The sequence below is a fragment of the Bos indicus x Bos taurus genome, chromosome 10 (genome assembly GCF_003369695.1).
Source record: "Bos indicus x Bos taurus breed Angus x Brahman F1 hybrid chromosome 10, Bos_hybrid_MaternalHap_v2.0, whole genome shotgun sequence".
Lineage (NCBI taxonomy): Eukaryota > Metazoa > Chordata > Mammalia > Artiodactyla > Bovidae > Bos > Bos indicus x Bos taurus.
The window spans coordinates 84,470,783-84,496,283 of record NC_040085.1 but is presented as its reverse complement, the minus strand read 5'-3'; the positions used below and the strand labels follow the sequence as shown (position 1 = coordinate 84,496,283).

The window sequence follows — 25,501 nt, the reverse complement described above, 5'->3', positions numbered from 1 at the left end:
TGGTATCTCGAATTTTCTTGAAGAGATTTCTATTATTTTCCATTCCATTGCTTTCCTCTATTTCTTTGCATTGATCACTGAGGAAAACTTTCTTATCTCTCCATTTTATGCTTCCTTTATCTCCAAAACACATACACACCCTTGGTCTTTGAGTTGTATCTCCTTGAGGTAAGCAGGGCAAATATCATCCCCATTTTCTCGTATCAACAAACTGATTATCATAAGATAAGTGGCTCTTCCTCAAGCCCCAGTGGCTCCCTGGCAGCAAAACTAGGCATAAAATTCAGGTCTTCTGCTCCTGGATCCCAATGTCACGCTATTCAGTATCGGTTGCCAATCAATGCCCATGGGTAACAAAGTGAGATGGCCTTTTATATGCAACGTCACTATAACAAATTCCACTTTTCTCTTGTCTCTGGAGCCTGGAGCCTGCTTCATACACAGAACAGAGTTGCCAACCCCCGGTGCCAGGGCCCTGCGTGTGAAAAGTGATGCGTCTATAATTATCGTCTTGCCCAGACTGCATAACCTGTCCTCACAGGTGTGAAGGCCCATTAATAACCCTCCAGGGAAGGGCGGCGGCATCTCAGAGGCAGCCCTGCCACGTGACCTGCTCTCCCATACGGGGTTCCCCTAATCAGCACGCACACGGCCTCTAAAGTGTCACAACGCTCATTGTTTCTCAGCCTCCCACAATATACAACCAGAAAGCAAGCCCCCTTATCATTTAATAACACTCCCTGATACTGAAAGCGGGAGAAAATAGAAACACTCCAAGTGGGAGGAGAAAGCTTGCTTTGTGAAGAAGCAATTAAGGTTGTAACACTGGCTCTCACACAGCGGGAGACTTCAGACTGGTGATCTGATACCCCTTTAACCCTCAACCCTGCCTCTGCCCTTATCCTCAAGCCTTGCAGACTTCTGGGGGACAGCATCCCTTCCCCCCTACACAGACTGGAGGTGCCCTGATGATGAGAAGAAAAGGAAACTGTGGAGTCTGTGCCCCTGCTCTGCTAAAAGGGGTTTGAGTTATTGTTTTCACCTTGAAAGGAAATGCAGTTTGGTATAGAATGCCAGGTTGGGAGTCCGTCCTGGAATTCAGGATTGGCGTTGGCCATAAGCACACATATAAGCCTCACTGTACATGTCTGTGAAATGGGGAGAAAGATGCATGCTACAAAATGAAATGTAACGATATGGGGCAAGGTGCTTCATGTCTTTAGAAGGAATGGTTAACAAGATGATAACAATAACGACAGCTAACGCTGAAATGACCCTTATGATGGGGCCAGGCAACGTGCAGTGGCTTTACAGGTCTCACTTAAAATAATACTCACATCAGCCCATATGGAACTTTATCATCGTTTCAACAGATGAGGAAACAGACATAGTGAAGTTAGGTCACTTGCTTGAAGTCATAGAGCTATTAAGTGACACTGTTAAGTAACAGAGTTAGAATCTGGACTCAGTATGTCTGGCTCCTGAGTGTGCTCTTTTTAAAGGGGTCTGCTATGAAATCAAAAGCTTTGGCTTTCAAGTTAGAGAGAGAGACAGAAAGACAGAAAGCCTTTGAAGAGGCCTTAGTAGGAAGCAGGAGCGAGCAGAGGTCACTCAGGCAACAGTGCCTCCCCGTTAACTAAACCCATTGATTCACCCTTTCCTTCTCCATAGTCCTGGAGCTCAGTCCCCACTTTCCAAAACTCAAAAGAAAAGCTGGTCTTTCCCTTACACACTGAAATCTGGCAATTATGAGCCTTGCATTTTATGTCCAGCTTTCTCATTAAGCAGCTCTGTGACCAAAGGTAACTACGTCTCCAGATCTCCATCTGTTCATCTCCAAAATGTGGGTTTGCAATGACAGGTGCTCTGCAGCCCGTCACTGTTTGTTCTAGGCTTCCTACGGGGACCTGCTGGGAACCGCAGCTCACTCTGCAGCATGGAGAGCCCACCAGGGCTGTGGTCTCCAAAGTGTGATAAGCATCCTCGGGAGATGCCAGGTTTGGTTCACTAGGGTGATGGGGGAAACTACCGGAACATCTATATATCAAATCTTCATCTTTAAAAGATTCTGATATTTCTGCGTGTTTTGTAATTGAAACAACACCGTAGAACATGTGCACATTACATTAAATATAAACATACTTTTAAGTGGTGCACAGTTATTTTTTTGTCTAGTATGTGCTGCTGCTGCTGCTAAGTCGCTTCAGTCGTGTCCGACTCTGTGAGACCCCACAGATGGCAGACCACCAGGCTCCCCCATCCCATTCTCCAGGCAAGAACACTGGAGTGGGTTGCCATTTCCTTCTCCAATGCATGAAAGTGAAAAGTGAAAGTGAAGTCGCCCAGTCATGTCCGACTCAGCGATCCCATGGACTGCAGCCTACCAGGCTCTTCCATCCATGGGATTTTCCAGGCAAGAGTACTGGAGTGGGGTGCCATTGCCTTCTCCGTCTAGTATGTGAGACAACCAAAACTGTTTGGAGACCATGATGAAAGTGAAAGTGAAGTCACTCAGTCGTGTCTGACTCTTTGCGACCCCACGGACTGTAACCCACCAGGCTCCTCCATCCATGGGATTCTCCAGGCAAGAACACTGGAGTGGGTTGCCATTTCCTTCTCCAGGGGATCTTCCGGACCCAGGGATGGAACCCAGGTCTCATGCGTTGTAGGCAGACTCTTTACCGTCTGAGCCACCAGGGAATCTGCTTTTGCTCTTTGCAGCGCCCCCTGGAGGCTATACCCAATTTGCCATGTTGATGAAATGTTAACCAACGCTGGTAGAAGCGAACTAGAACTTAGAGCTAGTACCAAGGTGGTTCATGTTGCAATTTGATTTTTCTCCCTAAAATTAAATGTGTGATGCATTTCTTCAATTTAAACTGCAGAGACAGGAATTATAATATTCATAATCTTATTATTATAAATGATAATATTGGTTTAAAAGCTCTTGTATTAAGGGGGGAAAAAATCTTATTACACAACCATATTGAAGCCTGGATTTTTAAAGAATATCTTACTTTAAAGGACAGCTGCAAATATCTAATGGGAGCAAAACATTTTCTCAAAGAAAGCTCATCATTTCCCCTTAAGCTTCTAGGATTATTCTAATAATAGGTTAAAATATATGGAAACACGTTGCCCTGATAGATTTCTCTACCATCTGGTCTATTTTTCTGAGTCACAAAATAAGTTCAATTTCGAAGCAATCCTCCCCCCATTTGATTTCTCTCCCCCAAATCAAATATTCACAGTAATAACCTGGGATATGACATGCTATTCTGACCTCTCTAGTTTGGGGAGAATATTGAAATATCATAGAAGCTACAAAGATAGACTCCAAAAAAAAAGGAATGCTATAAAGGTTGGAAGATAAAACATATGAAGAGGAGTGGCGAGAGCTAAATTTATAAAGTCTGACAAAGCAATGACTCCAGGGGACAAGATCACAGCCTATAAATACCTTGAAGGTAACAATGTAATTGAAGGGAAAGGATTATTCATAGTCTCAGAAGATGATATGGCTGGGAGCAATGGCCTGAAGCAATGGAAGAAAATGTTTAGGTAAAACTGTCAGGAGCGAGGGAAAAAGTAGTTCTTGACTGTGAGGAAGGGGACTGGAAAAGCAATCCACGAAGAAGCATGCCAAGCATTTCGATACAGACAGGCGAAGCCTCTGAGGAAGACGTGGGACTAACAAGTGTGCTCCTCAGTCAGAAGCCACCTCTTCTGTCAGATTTCAGAGCTCTCAGACATGCCCCCTGAAAGGCAGCCCCCTTCAGAGAAGGCAGCTAATCAAAGATCTGTGTGAAGACAGTTTGTGTGACGTGAATAGTCAAAATGAATAGCCTGACATGCTGATATTGTAAAATTATGAATTAAAACATAGGGAAATGTGCTATTTTCTGCATATTGTATATAATGTCACATCTTAGAAATAATGCACAACTTTGCCCAGGAAAATTAATAAACTCTTCATTGACAAATTACCATTCTGTGTTCAGTGCAAAGGTTCTTCAAACAGCACAAGTTAAGTTGAACCACTGGGTTAAAATCACTGAACGTGTTATGCTAAAGAACAGATTTAGACATGAACTATATGAATATATGGGAGCCCCGGATACTTTAGAGTAGGCAAACATGTACCCTCAGGACAGTAATGTAAAAGTCAACTTCAAAGCTCTTCTAAACAAAGTATTTTAAAAAGCTGTGCCTATGAAAACATTTGAGAGCACCATTTATACACAATACTCAGGCCAAGAGTGCTTCACCGTTAACTAAAAATCTAAAGGTATGACCCAAAACTGTTGATGCAACTTCTGTGTGAGGAGAGTCGCAAGATCAGGGGTCCACAGGAGTGGGCGGGGCGGGGAATGGATGAGGAAGCTGAGTGATGCATGTGACAACAAGGCATGGAGACGGGGTGGCGGGAAATGTCAGAGAGCTGGCAACAGCTGCTTGTCCCCACTTGACCAGGCCACATAAGAACACTGGCCCCCTGCAGCTGAACCTTCTGAAGTTTTTTTTTTTAAGAAACTGGAAATCCCAAATTGCCTGTGAATTATCTGAGAATTAAAACATATTTGTGTATTAGATGAGATCTAAGGGACACTAGCTGGGCACATTCTCTAAACCTCTCACACTGAACACAAAGGGAGACCCTGGTTTCTGAGATTAGGAACCAGGAACAGGAAGGAAGCTGGAACTAAGTGGCGGAAGCAGGCTGGTTTGCACAGGGCTGCCAAACACCGAGGAGATCAAAAGAAGAAAAAACTTCATTTTTGCTCTTCGGTCCGGTGAACCCAGGACGGAAGGAGGTACCAGAGCAACTGCAACAGCTCCATTTTAGATGCCCCAATGCAGCTGCCCTGCATACACTCAGGAATCTTGTGTGCTGACCTGGTTCCTGACCTCCTGCCTCGCTGGTGGTCATTGTGAATGGCAGAAAGTCCCTCTCAAAGGGAATCAAATCTTCAACTACCCTGAAGGCAGAAGCGGGTAGAACCATGGCTTCTTATGGACACCCACAGTGACTTCATAGGAGTTTGTTTCCAGAAGGTGCTGGGTGAAAAACAAGGCTATGTTTCCCAAACCTAGCAACTCGGAGTTCAAGGTTACAGGGTGACTCTAGGTGGCCAGCAGGTGAATTGGAGTTCACAGAACAGTATTGTTCTGTTTAGGTTTTAAAACACACACACACACATACACACACACACACACAAACACACACACACACACACACACACTTGTCCTACTGTGTGAAATGAAGTATTTTGTCTCAGTCCTTTGATTTTGGTTTCTGTAGCACTGAGGTGTCACACAAAACCTGAATAGCTCATATCACATACAACCACATGCACAGAATTTAGCCTTAGCTCTCCCTATTTGGCAACATCAATTATTCTCCTGGAGAGAGACACGAGAGCTTCACGCCACAAAGAGAAGTTTGGTCTTCCTTCCTGACTTGGGGTTTATACCCTAGGACAATCTCTGTTAATATACTACTTATACCAAACACTCACTTTTATTTTTTTCAACTAGAAGATAATTGCTTTACATTGTGTTGGTTTCTGCCATACAACCATGTGAATCAGCTGCTGCTGCTGCTGCTGCTGCTGCTGCTAAGTCGCTTCAGTTGTGTCTGACTCCGTGCGATCCCATAGATGGCAGCCCACCAGGCTCCCCCAATCCCTGGGATTCTCCAGGAAAGAACACTGGAGTGGGTTGCCATTTCCTTCTCCAATGCATGAAAGTGAAAAGTGAAAGTGAAGTCACTCAGTTGTGTCCGACTCTTAGCGACACCATGGACTGCAGCCTACCAGGCTCCTCCATCCATGGGATTTTCCAGGCAAGAGTACTGGAGTGGGGTGCCATTGCCTTCTCCAGTGAATCAGCTAGATGTACACATATATCCTCTCCCTCTTCAACCTTGCTTCTAACTCTGCCTGCCCCATCTCACCCATCTAGATCGTCACAGAGCATCAGGCTGAGGTCCTTGTGTTATATAGCAACTTCCCACTAGCTAGCTACTTTACACATGGTAATGTATATATTTCAATGCTACTCTCTCAATTTGACCCACCTTCTCCTTCCCACACTGTGTCCACAAGTCCTTTTTCTACATCTGTGTCTCCATTCCTGCTCTTCAAATAGGCTCATCAGTACCATTTTTATAGATTCCATATATATGTGCTAATATATCATATTTTTTCTCTTTCTGACTTACTTCACTCTGTATAATAAACTCTAGGCTAATCCACCACAGTTCAATTGACTCAAATTTATTTCTTTTTATGGACAAGTAATTGACGCTTTTTAACTGTGGTGTTGGAGAAGACTCTTGAGAGTCCCTTGGACTGCAAGGAGATCCAACCAGTCCATTCTGAAGGAGATCAGCCCTGGGATTTCTTTGGAAGGAATGATGCTGAAGCTGAAACTCCAGTACTTTGGCCACCTCATGCGAAGAGTTGACTCATTGGAAAAGACTCTGATGCTGGGAGGGATTGAGGGCAGGAGGAGAAGGGGACGACAGAGGATGAGATGGCTGGATGGCATCACTGACTCCATGGACATGAGTTTGAGTGAACTCCAGGAGTTGGTGATGGACAGGGAGGCCTGGCGTGCTGCAATTCATGGGGTCGCAAAGAGTCGGAGACGACTGAGCGACTGAACTGAACTGAAATATTCCATTGTGTATATGTACTACAGTTTCTTTATCCATTCATCAATTTCAGATGGATCAAATTTAACTGTTCTTTGAAGAATCCTTGTAAAACAATGTTTGTTGAAACTGGCAAAGATTTAGCTCAAATAAAAGATGAAGAGTTAAAGAAAGAAAAAAAAAAGACTTCTATGGTTTTCTCCAGAGCTGACTTACTGTGTCTGCGTTTCAGTCCAATGTTTGCATGTGTTTAACGCACACACACAGCTTGAAGGAGGAAGCGCACTCTGTGTTTTGCAGTGTTTGGGTGGGAATCAAAGGGAAACATGTGGTTCCGTTCTGTTCCCTGGAGCATTCAGTTAAGGGAAAGGAAAAATCTCATTTGTGCTGATATTGTCAACAGGGGGTGATCTTGCAAATGCCTGGGGTGGGGGAGGGGAAGCTTTGGGTCAAAGTGCAGACCTCACAGTCCATAGACTTGGACAGAGGTGTGGTCAGGCTCTGGGGAGGGTGGGTTTTCCTTTGGTTGAGACTGGTTTTCGACTTTCTTTTTTTCCTCAGTTAGTGCTATATGGATACCGCTAGCATTCTGCTGTCTATGAAATTTGGGTGGATGTTCTAAAGGTATCCTGCACCATTATAATACAAAACGATAGGAACAATCACAATCATTTCAAAGAATAAGGAACAGAAACTGGGGGTGGGGAAGATGGTATTCTTTTTGTTTCCTTTTTGTACTGAAAACAAACTAGAGTGGCCTTTGTGGTGGTCACAGTAGAGCCCCCAGCTGGTAGGAGGGTCCTTTGCTCTGTTTTGATTGTAAGAGTAAGGGAGGTTCATCTGAAGATTTGGAAAATAGAGAAAAGTATAAAGACGGAAAGAAAAGTTTGGAGGGATTTGCCAGTCTGTTAATATCGGGGTGGCCAAAAAGTTTGTTTGGGTTTTTCTGTAACATCCTGAATGAACTTTTTGGCCAACCCAGTACTTTCTCAATTAAATATGGATGACCTCAGGCTTTCACAAAGCTCTGTAGAACTTAGGCTCTGACTGTACCCACTGAGGACTGCTCCACCAGAAGGTAAGCTCCACCAGGCCAGGGGGTTTGACTATGTGGTTTCACTCTTGTATTCCTAGTACCTAGAACTTACCTGGCATGTAGTGGGAGGTGGTCAAAGTCAATAAATAAATAAATAAACTGTTATTCACTAGTTTGCTAATTTTCACCTGTCTGGTTAATTTTAACTTGAAAATTCTCTCACGTGCTTCTCATCTAAAGCTAAGTTTGTCGTGTCATACGTCTCACTACATGCCCCCGTACACCTTCCCAGCCAAACCTCTGGGAGATTTTTGTCCTTTTTTTTAATAGTTGTGCTTTGTGGATAGTCCAAGACCCTCCCCCATTGTGCACTGTGTTCTGGGAAACACGTTATCCCAAACTCATTTTCTTCTTTCAAGCTTCAGTGTTGCATTAAACTTAACTGTTTAGACATGCAACAAAACCCACTCTAGCATCGCTGATCTAAGTAGCAAACACAAAAGCCTGACGACCTCAGGGATTAGGCATCAAGTTAGGTGCAAATTGAAGGGAATCTGTTCCTACTTCAAGAAATATGATTTCCAGGGAAAAGGTCTACCTTTCAAGTTTTTAACTACACTCTACCACTAGACATTAGAAACTAAAAGACCAGTGGGTGACAGCCCGAGGTCGCTGCAAAGACATTCACATTTGGTTTTAAATTAGAAATACATACAATTAAACACTGACTGTAGAGAGACTATATGTGTTTCTATATTATTTGATATCATTTACAGTTTTCACATAAGAATATTTGAAGACTTAGTTAATAGGGTATTTATCACATATTGAAACACATGAAGGCATTTATCCAATAATCTCTGTTCAGACAGACTACATTTGAGAGAATTTTTGTTAAAATTTAACAACAAAAGTCACTTTTGAATCTCATGGTCCACCATATTGCATGCAAAACCTCAGATTGGTTTCCAAGCCCATTTTGCATAGGGGTATTAAAGAAAGCAGTTTGGGGATAAGTAGGTACCTTATGTTGCTGAGATGAAAAAAAAAATACTGGGAAGCAATAAAATGCAATGTAAAATGAAGAATTTCTTTAAATTAAAAAATAAAGTGACTTAGTTCCAATTAGGTATTCTGCTTCAGGCAGAACACTGTGCTCCATCCCTCCATTTCTGGTTACCATTGTTGACTGTGTGGATTGAAAAAAACAATCACAGGTAAATCCTGCCAAATTTACCGCATCTAACCTCAGTACAGAATCGGTAATTTTTGAAAGCGCTATGCATGACGTCAGAATAGAACATACCAACATTTACTCTTATTTCCTTCCCCTAACGCTGCAGACAATGGTTATTTAATCCTCTGAGCCTTAGTTTCTTAATCTCTAAAACGGAAGTAATCTCACCAACTTGACAGTGTTGTGAGAAGTAAATGAGATATACAAAGTGCCAGGCACACTGTCTGGACAATAAATAAAACAGCAAACACAGAAGGGATTACAAAACCATGCATGTCATCTGGTCAGAACATTAGTTTGCAGGTGCAGAAAGTCAACTGGTGGAGTTCATTTCCAACAGGGTTTAGTGAACCTAAATACTGCTGCTTGCATTTTTAAAAGGGCTGGATAATTTTATGTATCGCTAGCCACCCAAGCTAAGATAACAATCAGGGTAATTAGATTCCATGTTTCACTGCACATGGCGATCACCAGGATCAGGGGATTTCTTATTTAGGGAACTGTAGCATGACCTTACACCCCACTCCAGTACTCTTGCCTGGAAAATCCCATGGACGGAGGAGCCTGGTGGGCTGCAGTCCATGGGGTCACAAAGAGTCGGACATGACTGAGCGACTTCACTTTCACTTTTCACTTTCATGCACTGAAGGAAATGGCAACCCACTCCAGTGTTCTTGCCTGGAGAATCCCAGGGACAGGGGAGCCTGGTGGGCTGCCGTCTATGGGGTCGCACAGAGTTGGACACGACTGAAGTGACTTAGCAGCAGCAGCAGCAGCATGACCTTAAATCCAAACAGCGTCCCCTAAAGTGATGTTACAAGGGATGAGAGACAGGTTTGAGAGATGCACACTCTCTGAGGAGGACAGGAGGTCGTGGGATCTGGTAGGGGGTCAATCCCCATTTTGACTCTGACCCCCATCTGCCTGGTTGCTAACTTTCCTATTGAAAACTACAACCATAATCATTTTAGCACCTTTTAGGTTTCATGCAGTTTTCCAACCACAAACTCTTAGGCATCAGAGCTCAAGTGGGTGGTGTGTGTGTTTAGTCACTAAGTTGTGTCCCACTCTCTGTGACCCCATGGACTGCAGCCCTACAGTCCATGGGATTTCCCAGGCAAGAATAGTGGAGTGGGTTGCCATTTCCTTCTCCAGGGGGTCTTCCAAACCAAGAGATGGAACCCATGTATCCTGCATTGCAGGCAAATCCTTTACTGCTGAGCCACTGGGGAAGCCCCAAGCAGGTGGTATGCATAACAATATTACTATGAAAATGATCTTATTTAATTGTGTAAGTCTTTCAATGGTAACCGGGCACACTCACAAGCATTCTCTCAATCAACCTCGTCTACCATTCCGAGGTGGGCACCATCTATATCTCTACCACCTCCTGGAGATGTCTGCTACTTGGTGACACACTCACAAGCATTCTGTCAATCAACCTCGTCTACCATTCCGAGGCGGGCACCATCTATATCTCTACTGCCTCCTGGAGATGTCTGCTAGTTGGTGACAGAGCCAGGACCAGACTCTGTCCTCCGGCTCTGAGTCGGTCATGCTTATGACAACTACCCGGAGAAGAGACACGAAATGACTGATGAGAGGGCCAGAGTGACAAACGTTAAATGCTGCGAAAAATAAAAATAAAGACGAAGAAGATGTCTCCACAAAGTGATGTCAAATGACAGAGGTTTGACTAAATATGTAGGGAAAAAGAAAAAGAATTCTAGAACTCTTTGGCTTTGAAAACCTCTCCCAAGCTTTTTGACTTCTGTAAACCTCACTGCCTAGGTCTTCCCTGAACCCCTAGCCTCTTCTTTCTTAGCTTCCTTCCTTCTCCTTCTTCCTCTTGTAAAGGTGGGTATCTATTTCCCAAGTCCCCACTCACTTATCTTCTTAGAGACCTTAGCAGTCCTCAGAGTCTCCACCGTCACTGCCAGACCGAGAACCCGCAAGTCCCTCTTTCGGGGTCCTCTCCCTCATCTGAGTTTATCACATGCTTCCTATTGGGAAGCTCTGCAGATGGACTCCTGGATGCCTTATACTTGCAAAACCAAAGTCAAACTATGATTTTATCCTAAAATCTATTGTTTAATATGTCCCCCTCTTTTATTGCTATTGAAATCACAACCTTCCCAGTACAGAGATGCCTTACTTCTTGCTCTGTTTTTTTTTTTTTCATCCAACCAGCTAGTGATACCCATTGATTCTATCTGGGAAATGTTCTTTTGTTTCATCCTCATTCTCTTCATATGATCATCATCATACAATAAATCCTTTAAAACTTTTTCCTAGACCACTTCAATAATCTCTAGCTATTGATTTTCCTAAAACCCACTGAAAAATATTATTTCAACAGAGCCAGAATAACCTTCCCAAAAATTAAGCCTTGGGGGTTTTTTCTTCTACTCAAAAACTTTCAAAAGGGCTTCTCACTGCTTTCAGAACCAATCTGTCCATATGGCATTCAAGTTCTCCCCATTATAGGTTCTCCCCACTACAGGCCTAAAACACCTGGAAAGAAAAAAATAATAATAAACTTAAAATATTTCTTTAATTTGTTTAGCATCTACTATGGGCCAGAAAAGACTCATGAAACATTTTTACACATTATTATAAATCTTTACACAGATTTGCCATGTAGCATTATTATTTTATGTGTATGTGTGTTAAGTCACATCTGATTCTTTGCGATCCTATGGACTGTAGCCCGCCAGGCTCTTCTGTCCATGGGATTCTCCAGGCAAGAATACTAGAGTGGGTTGCCATGCCCTCCAGAGATGTCAAAAAATTCACCCAAGGACATAGAGCTGGTTGGACGCAAAGCTATATTTTTGAATCATAGACCACTTGCCTCTAAAACTTGGGATCTTTCTGCCATTCCACAGTCTGCCCATTGCCTCAAGTCATTTATTGTGGACAGACTGTATACCTAATTTGAGAATACAGCTTGCATTCTCTTCCTTTGAGGTTACACTCATGCTAGTATCTTCATTTGGCATGTTCCCTCTCCAGATTCCACCAGCCAAAATCTGACCCACCCTGTCCACGCACATTTCTTCAGTGTCTAGAACCAGTAGTATCCTTAGCTTCCTTGGTATACTGCCCATCTTCCCTTAAAACAGAGCTGTGTATACAGTCTTTATTTCCAACCAACTCCAAATAAATTTATCTCCACCAACTCCAAATAAATCGGCATTTCGTAAATACGTGTTGAATTAAAATGATCACCGCTACACTTTCTACTCTGAAACTTTCATTAGGGGTGTAATAGTAATTAAGAATCAGAACTGGATCTGAATGCCTGCTCAGCTGTTTATTAGCAGTGCTAATCCTCGGAAAATTCTCTAGCTTCATTAAACATTAGTTGCCTCATTTATGAAGTGAGGATATTAATAGTGACTATCTCACTGAGTAGTTGTGAGCTCATAATAAAGTAAACAAAGTCTGTGCACAGTGTCTAGTACCTGGCACTTAGTATTTGCGGCGAGTGACGGCAATGGCAGTCATGTAAGATGAACTCTGAAGATACGGTCCGAAATAAACGTAGGAAATAATCATCTATGCCATTAAATTACCTGTCATCTTATAGACAATGCAGTAGAAAAATAAACTGAATTAAAAGAGGTTAACTAAGGAGTCAAGAATAGAATAGGAAACATTTTAATTGCCGGTCATCTCCTCTCGTCCAAGTATGAACTGACTTTGGGATGAAGGTTAGTTTGGCCGATCAGCAGGGCTTATCTAAATGTCTTTAAGTGATTCTAGGTTCCAAAGGTGTCATCTCAGGCTGAGAAATGACAGGTCTGGCTGTCAGTACCATCTTTGAGGCTAATACAGCTGTACAGTTCCCTCTGCCATCTATCAGGGAAACACTAACAAGATGAAACAGCCCCAGTGACAGCATCAGGATCTGAGCACATGATGCTATGGGGTGGGTGGCTAATGAATTCCCCAATCAATATGCTGAGCTCCGTGCCTTCTGAATGCAGCCAGGGAGCTAAAATCCATCATCTATAGCTTCAGGGTGTCAGTGAGTTATTTCTTGCCCTGGTGCACTGAACAATACTCCAGAAGTAATGACCAGTAACAGTGTAAGCGGTGGGTCAATGAGATAATTCATCTAAATGATGGTGTTAAGGTAGGGTTGTCATTAAGTCATATGAGCCCCAGCACTCACTGGATGGTGCCTAGGGTTTGCTTGCTTGCTGCACTTGGCATTCATCTGTCAGAAAAGCCTCTGCTATTCAGAACTTGTTCAGTATTTGATAACTGCAATAATCTAGGATATATACCACCAGGTTGGCTTTAAATCAGCAATATTTTGATGCTTCCTTAGAATTTTATATTAGTTAAGTTGGACTCTCAAAGGTCTGGTTAAAAGTCTATCTATTGGTTAGGAAATTACATTGTTTTCTGAGTTTAAAAAAACGTTAATTGAATAAAAAATTACCAAAGCTATCCATGATTGAAAATGCACTATATGCCAGGAGCTATATAGTAAGAGTTGTATTTATGTTATCTCCTAAATGTGTAGAAAACCCAATTTCTCATATTTTAATTACCATGTTCTTTCAAGTCCATTAGCTCTATGTGAGCCAAGGTTGATCACAGAATTCCCAAAACATAGCAATTAGCATGGCACATAAAAGACACTCAATTCACATATAAAGAGTGTCGCTCGGGAGCTAAACCGTCTTCACTCTGACTTTCCTAAATGTATATTATATATATGCATTGATGGTTCTGAAACAGGACCGCCATCAGTTAACAGTCAAAGTGTCAGTGGTGTCAGTGATAAATGAGAAAGATATGGTCATTTGGCCTTGCTTCTCATAACTGTCTCCCAGCTATAAAATATTCTCCACATGCATTGTCAACTCAATTTTTCCAGCTATATTACTATACATTTCATCTGCACACTAAATTTATCATTCATTTTTCTTTTATGTTTGAGGACTCAAAAATCTTTGAAATGCTTTTATCTGTATATGTGCCTTTATGTTTCCAGTTTCCTTGACAGCAGCAGCTACTCTGCTCAATCTGGCTGGACCCACACTGGGATGTTCTTTCCAGCCATGACCCTTTCTGGGCCCTCTTGATGCCCAAGAATAGGGCCAAGCCCTCTAGGTCTTTATCTGATGCCCATGGTGGGTCTCAAACCACTTTCACACCATCCTCGTCTAGGAAGATTTGGCTCCCTTGATGGTCCTGCTTGTCGTTACTGTCTCCTCCTTCTCCTTCTCCCTCCTTCCCTGCTCCTCCCCACCCACCCATGGGACCATGACCACCACCTCCTCTTCCATCTCCTTCTTTTTGCAAAATGAGCTGTGCTTCATACAACTGAAGAAGGAACTTTAGGACAGGATGGACTATGATTTCACAGGTGAGTATAGAGCCCTTTGGAACATTAAGGACAGTGGAGACACAGTGCATCGCCTCGTGACACTGTAGGGACATCATGACCTACAATGAGACACTGAGGATGCTGCAGGGGTCTACGCAGTCTATTGACTCAATCAGGACTCGCTCAGCCGGAACTGGGTTCTTCACTGCATGCTAACAGGACCCTCCAAAAGTCTCAACTGTAGATGTGATTAATTCAAAAATTTGCTTTTGATCAGATAAAATAGGAATTTGCTTGCAGAAACTGTCTCAGGCAACTTCAAAAACACTTAAAATGAAAGTCTGCTTTTCATGATAAAACATTTCCTTTCACTATTTTTTTTTTCCTCCAATGAAGTCATCACCTGCTAGATATTTCATCAAGAAAACTATCCTTCTTTTTTCACGCAGTCCTTAGCCAATAACAACTTCTGAAAGCTTTATTTTGTCTGAGCCCCAGGAAAACCTATGAGGTCATCTTTTTTGGTGCCCATTTTAAAGAAGAGAAAGGAGAGGCTCAAAGCAGTGGAGCGACTTGCTGAAAGCCAAGTAGCTCACTGGATATGGACAGAAATGAGACTCAAATCCAAGTCTTCCAACCACAAATTAAGCACATTTTTCTACTATGGCATTCTGCCTTTCAACACCATGCGTGGAATCAAAATCAACAGATTTAGATCAAAATATCTTGGGAATAGCAAAGATCTGAGAAAACACACACGACTTGCATGCAGGTGCTGCCTCTGGTTCAGCTTACATAAGCGGTCACTCAGTCAAAACCCCCCATCACTCCCTTCTCCCACCTTCTCCTCCAACTCTGCCGGGATGGAACAGCTAAGCTGGGAGCTGCAGAGAGGGTCCCCAGCAGGCCCTCTCCACAGAAGTGGCTAATGATCTGGAAAAGCTCCTAAGCCTAGAAAACCCGAAGAGGCCTTTTTCAACATGAACAAATAGCAGCTAAAGGAAAAACAGAGCCAGCCTGCAGTGCGCAGCACTCTGTGGGAAGTGAAATTGCATCTGGTGGATACTTTTGTTGTTTCCCTGTTCTTTTTCTCTTGACTTCTGTTACCAGTCTTGAACGCCAACACTTCTCTGGACTCCTCTGCAGATTCCCCCACATGCCATGCCTGAACCCAATCCAGTTCTACCACTGGCCAAATCCAGAGATGAACGTAAGCTAACAGCCACCTAACTTCACTGAGGACCAACCCAGAGGTTGATGGTTTACTGCGAGTATCTCACACACAGACAGCCAAGTGAAACATCCGAGCCAGCAATTTATAGATGCGATAGATGTGAGCAACAGACCATTTATCATAATTCAGCTCTGCTCCCATTTTTTCTCCAGGAGTCTCTTCAAGTGCTATAAATTATGGAAAAACAATACTATACAAGCCAAACTTAATAAATATCTGATTTCCCAAACTTGACAATGAGAGAATACCATCAGTCTTTTTTTTTTTTTTTTTGGCAGGGGTGTTGGAAAGAGAACACTATGCCCTTATGAAAAGGGGGTCGATGTGAACAATAACCCTTTCTCTACTCCTTCGTTTTATGTAAGTGTCTACATTGTAAGTCAGGAAGGAAACAGTCGGGGAAGGTTATAGATTCTTGTCAAACAAAACAGGTGCCCTGACACATAAATTTTCAGTGTTCCTGAAAGGCTCATAATTAAAAAATGAATCCAAGAGGATTTACTGTGAATTACACACAGAGAGAAGAAAATTAATAGGATGCCTTTTTTACACCCTGCATTAACTACATAAAGAGAAGCTGACTGTTGCCCAATTCTCCCCATCCTTCTATTTTGCAGGTGGTGAAAGGAGACTGTCAGGAGTTTCATGATAGCAATGGCAAGCACCTCATGGTAATCCTTTCTCTGGTCATATTCAGTCTTGTCCCTATTGTATAAAGAAGATGACTGCAACATGACACAGCTCCAAACACACAGGGTCAATAGGCAGATGTCATTCACAATGGATAGCTTCTCTCCAAATACTGAGCAGATTAATTTCTCAACAATAGATTTCAAAGGAGGGAACTTATATTTGACGTAATGATTTGTAAAAATCCCTCTGCTCTACGAGACCCTCCCTCCATAGAATTTGATTTCATGAGCGCACACTTCAGCAAAGACTTTTTTACCTTTGTTAAGATACATCTCATCTATGATTTCATTAATATCATAATTAATAACTGACACAGAAAGCAGCACATCACAGACGTGTGAACCAAAAACGAAGAAATGCAAGCTAATTTGAAGCAAACAGTCTAAATTATTTTGATCTGTTGGCCTTCTCTGATTTTTTTTTAATGATCTAATTCTTGTCTTGTTCAACAAGCCTATTTAATTACCATGAGACCAGGTGAGTGGGAAGATGTTTGGTTTAAAAGAAATCAGCCCAACAAGGAAGAGCCCCTGTTCTTTCGGCAAGAACAACAGGTAACGTGAGCAAAGTGTAAAATAGGGAAGAGTGTGCGTACAGCGCCTCCCCAGGCCTGTGCGGGTGTCCCTTTTTTTGTACCAATTCTTTTTACCCCAGGGCACCAAAGCCTTCATTCTGACCAAGCTCTCTCCATGAATCCCTGCCACTCCCCCAAATGTCCCCAAATTAGTCATGCTGATTTATTTCTCCTTCTTGCTCTTATGAGTTTGAGTAAACTCCGGGAGTTGGTGATGGACAAGGAGGCCTGGCGTGCTGCAGTCCATGAGGTCGCAAAGAGTGGGACACGACTGAGCGACTGAACTGACTAAAACTTGCTCTCAAACCCTGTCAGAGCGGTTGACTTCAACCTGGTGGGGGAAGGAACTTACAAAGACTGACTAAACTAGTCAGTGACTCAAGGGCCTCCAGGGGAATATGAGCTGAAAAAGATACCTGCTTCCCCAAAGGGCTTTTTAGGTGTGGTGACTTTAGGATAGCAAAGGAAGAGATATGGGAGACTTCAAGCGTGTTAAGAAGGACCGTGAAGCCTAGAGGAAGTGGAATACTTGGGCAGCTCACTTCAATCCTAACAGCCCCGCTTCCACACAGGTGGCAGACAAGGCTGGTGGAAGCCCACGCTTCCACTTGCTTTATTTGCCTTCTGTTCTCCCAAATCTTCCCAATGCAAAGCTTGCATGGAGAGAGTAGGACTCAGCTGGCATGCAGGATGACGTTCTCTGCATTCCTGCTCTGGGGTCTTGACAACAGGCAAGTCTTGTTTTAGAGAGTGGTTGCTCATCCTGGGGTCAGACTCCCCAGTGTTCTTGGGAGATAATTTTCTCTTCCCTCAGGTAGGTTAAGTTGGGGGTAAAAAGGGCTTCTTCGAAACACCGTGTTACCACTGCTCAAAAAGTCAGGAATTCCTAGGAACTGCCTTTCACAGCAGTTTACAAAACACAAATTCTCAATCTCTCCGTTCATGTCTCTCTTTCTCTCTCTTGCATGTGTATGTGGGTGCACACACATGCTAATTTCAGAGTTTATACTTTTTTTCTGAGCAATGTATTAGCTTGACAACCACTCAGGAGTAGCAGCAAGGCACTTCTGGTTGTTTCCACAATTAACACCCACACTCGAAGAATGCAGCTCTGCCCACAGATGACCCTGGCCAGAGCCCATCTCTGGGCAAATGTGTCCTCTCTTGCTCACGCCCACTTGATTGTGTTTTTCCTCGCCCCTGGGATTCACCCTGCCTTCACGTCCTCTTCACACCTGTCATTGCTTTCACTGGTTCTCTTCTCCAAGGGGCACTGCAAGGCGGAATGAAATCTTTTGCTTCCCCTCCAACCTTTTCCGCTCTTAGTAATGGCCCTTACATTCCTTTCTTTCTGAGTAATTTTCTCTAGTACAAGGAAACAGACTGTGTTTAATAAACAAATCCATGTTTGACAGATAGTGAAAACCACATAGAATTATCTAGTAGGCATCTGTGGCTTCATTTTCCTGATGCAGCTACGTCAGTGTCCAAAGCAAGAGGCTGGATTTTGTCAAGTTCTTTGACCTTCTCTCCACTATAGTAAGGAACCTTCCCTTTCCTCTGCCTACTCTGACATCAGATTTTAATCACATGTTCTTTATATCTCTCTGAGGATGTTTGCCCAGTCTAGGGCAGTGGTCACCAACGTACAATCTGCAGCCTGTTCTTATAGGCACATTTTTATTGGAGTACCATCACATACACTTTCTGTCTCTGGCAGACACCAGAGATATTGCACCAGTGAATAAAAGATGATTTGAAATGACTACACCAATGAAGGGGTCCCATGCTCCAGAAGGCCAGAGATATGTCAGGTCCATTCTAGAATGGTGTGGCTTCTTCACATCATAGGGTCTCTTTTTCTTTTCTTGAAAAATGCCAGATGGCATTTCCTAACCCAACCTCTGAAGGAGAATCTGTTGGAATTTCCCAGAATGTTTAAGCAATGAGAACATCATGGGAATAAGTTCACAATGCCCAAGGGAGCTCTACACATTCTGATGTAAAATTTCTTGTATGTTTCTTTTAAAAAAGAGTCAAAATGGAATGCTTTGGTTCTCCCTAGAAGTTCCCAGGATCCTCATATCCGTTTTATAAAAACGCTGCCAATTCCAAGTAAACTACCAGAAAATAAGAAAATGTTTCTCCTGAAAGTGGAACTGCTTTACAAAACACAAATGGGAAGAAATGGATAAACCCGTAGCACATTATTGGACTCGAAAAGGATGCACATGGCTGTGCCAAATCATATTTTTCTTAGTAAGTCACACTGAATAAAAAAAAGAAGATAAATCACTGTGAAAATGCAAGTGAACTGGTAATAATAGCCCAGTTATAGCTGCCATGAAATAGTCATTAAGTTATATGCAGCATAAATCTCACAGTTTTGTAAATTATGGTGGTTCTTAGAGGCCAAATAAAGATAAACTGTACTAACTATGGCTGTGTTTCTCTGTGCTCCTTGGTGTGGCTTTTTAAAAGGCTTGAGCTCAGGCTCAGAGTACCATATGGTCTCTGAAGCATCTGAGGAAGTGCTAAAGGTTCACGGCTCTCTTCAAGACCCCTCTTCTGCATTTTGAAGCCGATTGTTTCTAACCAGTGCTTCTCTGCCTTTTGGTTTGTTCTGGCTCACCCTGAGATCAGATAGGCTTCCAGCTCAAGCCTTTTCCTTCCAGCTCAAGCCTTTTCCTTCCAGCTGCTTTTCTTTCCAAGGGCTGCTGAAAGAGCAGGTGCTGGAGAGGAGCAGTTTCCAGGGCTGAGCTTGCTGTACGGTTCTAGCCAGCCACCACCACCCCAGAGCCCAGCAATGAAATCTCACCCACGTGCCTCAGTAGATGTGCGCGTTAGCAAAACTCACATTCAAAGATTACCAAGAAACGTCCCTTTTCCTCCTTTTTTGGAGGTGGTGATAATCCCCAGTTGCCTTTTCTTCTTAACTGCTTTATCCCCCCTGCTATTTAAACTGAATTCTTATTGCTCCAAATTAAATCCATTCTTTCTAGCCTTGTCATTGCTAACTAATGAGAGCAATTCCTCTCTTTGCTCTTGGTGGCTGCACTTTGGGTACTTATGGATGAGAATCATATCCTTCTCTAGCCTACTTTCCTAACTGCAGACTCACAGGTGATAAAATGGGTTAATTGTTGCTATAAAAATATTTTCTATCCTCATAACGAAGTAATTTTTTCCTCCAAATCATTTTAATTTCTTTGAATTGCACTGGGTTCTTAATGATCTGCAGTGAGTGAGGGTGCAGTCTTATTGGGTTTACATATACAAGCAAACCGTCGGATACATACAACGCACGCATACACCAACTCCTGGCCATTGCATTGCTTCTGTTTGCCCCATCCACTGTGGCCTCAGTTTTTACCATCTGTTCTTCACATCTCGACAAGAAAGCCTGTGGGCTTGGGCAGAGGTTGCCCAAGCACAGCCTGCAGTCTGTTTTTATAAATATACTTTTATGGCAATATAATCACGCACATTTCTTTAATGATGGATTGGCCGTGGCTGCTTTCACATTAACAATGGCAGAGTTGAGTAGCTATGTCAGAGACTGCATGACCCAAAAAGCCCCAAATATTCTATTTGGCCCTTCACAGAGCAGTCCCCAACCTTTTTGGCACCAGGGACCAGTTTTGTGGAAGACAATTTCTCCATGGAGTGGGGTGGGGGTGGTTTCAGGGTGATTCAAAGGCACTACATTCGTTGTGCACTTTATTTCTGACCTAATACTGCTGCTTATCTGCAGGAGGTACCAGTCCCTGGCGCGGAGGTTGGGGACCCCTTCTTTGGAGACAACCTTGGCTGACTGCCAAACGGAGGAGATCACTGACACTCAAGATGGCCTTGCCACTTGCACCAGGCTGATGAACTGTACCTGGTCAGTCTCTTATTCCACCTAAGTGGAATAGGGGTTAGGGTTAGGGTTAGTGAAGTCACTCAGTCATGTCCGACTCTTTGCGACCCCATGGACTGTGGCCCACCAGGCTTCTCCATCCATTGAATTTACCAGGCAAGAGGACTGCAGTGGGTTGCCATTTCCTTCTCCAATTTGCACCTAAGTGGTCTGCTAAATGTCTCACGGCCAAGCCACCCAGTAGGGGAGGGAGTCTGGACAGGACGCGTTTTATATTTTCTATTCCCGAGGCACCCTCTGGGCATCACGTTCACATCCAAGGGGGGAAAATGAGGCTTAACACACAGCACCCCTTAGGTGTGGCTCCAGCACAGAGGAAAGGATATAAACGCGTGCTCCGGTGTCGCGTCAGCCTAGAATGTTCCACGGCAGTTATCTGGCTCACTCACTCAGACCAGCAGGAAGACAAGAGAATCCGGGCCCCAGCCCGGTACTCACGATGTGAAGCTGGAGGAAGTCGCCGAGGCCCGGGGCGCTGTCGATGCGCACCAGGATGCCGTCCTTCACGGTTGTGCTGAAGCCCACGGCCAGGCGGTCGGAGCGTGTGCTGGGCCTGTCGTTGGCCGGCCAGGTGTACAGGATGAGGCCTCCACTCTTCCCGAAGATGTACGTGGCGCCAGCTGCGAAAGCAAGGAGAGAAGGAGCATGAGGACCCTGCAGGGCTCCTCGCCAGCTGCGGTTACCCTGCCGAGACTCTGCACAGGGAGCCGTGGAGCAAAGACGGCCTTCACGTGCCCAGATGCAGAGACCAAGAGGGATGCAATGCAGGGGCTCAGAAGATGCTGTCACCCCAAATTAAAGAGGCAGGCGAAATGAGTTATCACAAAGCAGATGCTGGCGAGAGATGGTCCTCGCGTCTCCAGGTCCTGCTGAACAAGGGCAGAGGTTGGATAGCACGCCATGTCTGAGAGCTCTCCTACCTTGGGAGAGCTATTTCATCTTCCATTTCAGCCAGGACAGCACAAGAAAGGAACCTTCAGCCACCCTCTCAGAAAAGAAAGCCTGAGAAAACCGAGTTACGTGACAACGCATTTGTCTATTTTACTCTTATGTTGCCATATAAAAAGGTGATAAATATTAATTGCAGAGGCCTTTAAAAAATTAACTCTATATTTTTCCCCCTGCTGTGACAGAATACCAGTAAACCAGATGTTTCTGACTCCTTTCCAAACTAAATTTCGAAAAGAAGATACAGGAGACACGGAAAAAAAAAAAAATCAGTTGAATGAATTTTGATCATGACAAGCAGCATTCACTATGACTAGTGGATTCAGTGGTGTTTTTAATGTTTACTTGTGTTTTAGCTTTATAATTTATAAACCCAAGGGTCAGTAAGACTATATTAATTTAAAAATAGGAAAAAAGAGGAAGAAAAACAGGGAAAATACTTACATCTCATACATTTCAAAGGTCTAGTTTTAAAAACAAGTTTTAAAATCTGCATTTGGGAAAAAGTATGCAGATTTGGTAGCCAAAACAGCTATATCATTGTAGTTTTCACGGCTATATGTATGTTACCCATAGTGAGTAATTCCATATGTCATTCATCTCAAAGTTCAGAGGACATTCGGCACCAGATTTTCTTGTGAGTTTCCCATTGATCATAGTCCAATCCTTGAAACTGTTTTAAAGCAACATGAGACAAGCATTCCTATATCTCTCGAATTTTCTAAAAATCCCCAGCATGGGTCTACATTTAGTTTACACAGAATATTGGGTTGAATTATGTTGTTTGAAGAAGAAATGAGTTATGCAGCCTGTTCAGAAATAACAGAGTAAGCTGCTATGAGGCTAGAGTTAGGAGTATATGTCATATCTTATCCCTTTCTAAAGCTTTAAGCCACATTGTATTCTGAGGCATATAGAATTTAATTTGTCCTCTTTGAAAGGTCACTATTCTAGTTGTTCCAGTATGCTCAGTTTGGGTATTACATGTAGCATAACATTATTTTCCTTTTATGAATTTCTCAATTCTTAGGGGATGGGAGTCTGAAAAATCCCTCCACATTCATCTGGAGATTTGAGGATTGTGGTATGGAAAGTTTATGTTTAATTCTACACGCACAACAATGTTTGCTCCTTATTATCCACAAACGCCCTCAAAGCCTCTTAAAATTAGAAACATGGATGTAATGATTTACCCTTAATATCTCTCCATCTGTGAAACACTTAAATAGTTTCCTTTCTGTAGATGATTACAAATATCACCACTGTTCCCTTTGTTCTTTATTTGGAAAACTGAAGGTTACTCAGGAATTATTGTATAGAATCACCAAAAATGCAAATTAGCCTGTGACATTTTTGTGACCATTTATAAAATCTTACCCTATTCAGTCCTAAATATATAGTGGATTCTGCTACAGGAATAAATGCATAGTCTATCAGGAAATAAGTTTGTCACTACAAAAAGAAGAAGTAAAAAACTGATAACAGCAGCAACATATACATGGTACATTACAATCTGCAAAAGATTTTTCAAATTCATTAGCTGGATCTTCACAAAAATAGTCCTATGAAATAGTTCATTGATTAACATTGTTTGGAAGTATAGACCCAAAGATCAGACTTAAATAATTGACACCCTCTTTAAGTCTACACTTGGACTCTACCGCCTCCCAAATCCTAGCTTTACCAAATACCAATCACAGCTTAATATCATTCTATAAAAAACTATACCAAGGATATAAAGTTGACTGTACTTCATTTTTTCCACATCTTCTCATTAGAATGAAGCAGAATAAAAAAGAAAAAAAGCCATAGTACACAAATCTAACATTTTTTCAAAAGTTAGTCTGGCTTTCTGACTATATATATAACTTTAGAAACTTTCTACACTGCTTATATTTTCAACCACTGTCCTATTCAGTAATTCTCAATATATAGAATACAAAGAGGAAGAGTATTTTAAAAGATAAAAACACAACTTCTTATATATAGTGGCTAGAAGGTCACCATGACTACACTTTTTAAAATAAAGAATGACATTATACAATGACAATATTAGGATAAGTAGATATAATGTATTATTTCAGTTATTTTTATTGCTTCTGATGTTCTGAATTTAGGGTGTCACTATGTTGGATAATTCTAACTTTACAGGTGAAAAGGGCATGAAAGGTACAAAGTCCTTGGGCGCATGCGTGCGTGCTCAGTTGTGTCCGGCTCTGTGTGACCCTATGAACTGTCCATAAATATCCATACAGTCCATAAATACCAATAACCTCAGATATGCAGATAACATCACCCTTATGGGAGAAAGCAAATAGGAACTAAAGAGCCTCTTGATGAAAGTCAAAGAGGAGATTGAAAAAGCTGGCTTAAAACTCAACATTCAAAACACTAAGATCATGGCATCCAGTCCCATCACTTCATGGCAAATAGATGGAGAAACAATGGAAACGGTGACAGACTTTCTTCTCTTGGGCTCCCAAATCACTGCAGATGGTGACTGCAGCCATGAAATTAAAAGATCCTTGCTCCTTGGAAGGAAAGCTATGACCAACCTAGACAGCATATTAAAAAGCAGAGACATTACTTTGCCAACAAAGATCCATGTAGTCAAAGCTATGGTTTTTTCCAGTAGTCATGTATGGATGTGAGAGCTGGACCATAAAGAACATCGAGCACCGAAGAATTGATGCTTTTGAACTGTGGTGTTGGAGAAGATTCTTGAGAGTCCCTTGGACTGCAAGGAGATCAAACCAGTCAATCCTAAAGGAAATCAACCCTGAATATTCATTGGGAATACTGATGTTGAAGCTGAAGCTCTGATTCTGCCCTCGTCTCCCCTCCACAGGCCATCTTGCTCACCCAGGGGACGTAACGTCTGTAAAGAAATTCCTGGAGGCCAAGAGCTCCAGGAGGAGAAGGGGAGGGTAAATAACAGAGGAAAAAAGTATGAAAAACAAAATCTCGGCATTACAGAAGGGGCCACAAGGGAATACAAGGTAAGGGATATAGATTTTAGAAATAGCCCTGCAATGTATTTATTTCATAGATGGTTTATTATATCTATTTTGTGTACTCTGAAATTTTTGAAATAAACACCTAAATCGGCGATGAAGTCACCTTAAATAAAACAAACCTGAAGGAACTGAACATTAAGAGAGAAATTGCATCTGTTTTAAAGAACATACTTCATCTTTGGCAAAGAAATGATCAGATTTACTGCTCAGCTAACTGAGAAACTGACAATACCGCCTGAGTCAAGTATACCATCAGGGAGATCCAAGCCCCATTTTGCTCGGCCACACAAAGGCCCTCTCCATATGGGGCTGTTTATTTCTCTTTCTTAAAAAATGAGTAAAACCAACGGGCATGGAGAACACAGGGGCAACATTTCAGAGCATATCCCTCAATTAGAGATAAAGTATACTCTGCTCTCATGGGAAATAGATGGGGAAACAGTGGAAACAGTGTCAGACTTTATTTTTCTGGGCTCCAAAATCACTGCAGATGGTGACTGCAGCCATGAAATTAAAAGACGCTTACTCCTCGGAAGGAAAGTTATGACCTACCTAGATAGCATATTCAAAAGCAGAGACATTACTTTGCCAACAAAGGTTCGTCTAGTCAAGGCTGTGATTTTTCCTGTGGTCATGTATGGATGTGAGAGTTGGACTGTGAAGAAGGCTGAGCGCCGAAGAATTGATGCTTTTGAACTGTGGTGTTGGAGAAGACTCTTGAGAGTCCCTTGGACTGCAAGGAGATCCAACCAGTCCATTCTGAAGGAGATCAGCCCTGGGATTTCTTTGGAAGGAATGATGCTAAAGCTGAAACTCCAGTACTTTGGCCACCTCA

General features: G+C 42.6%; 1 protein-coding gene across 28 annotated transcripts in view; it reads right to left on the bottom strand.

Moving 5' to 3' along the window:
* The window catches only part of NRXN3 (neurexin 3), a 1,811,822-nt gene that overhangs the window by 395,309 nt on the left and 1,391,012 nt on the right, over positions 1-25,501 (bottom strand). For all 28 annotated transcript variants that reach the window (XM_027552545.1, XM_027552555.1, XM_027552571.1 and 25 more), the window contains one exon: positions 21,140-21,321. In XM_027552545.1, coding sequence (XP_027408346.1) covers positions 21,140-21,321 — 182 coding nt within the window. The remainder of the gene's footprint in view (positions 1-21,139; positions 21,322-25,501) is intronic.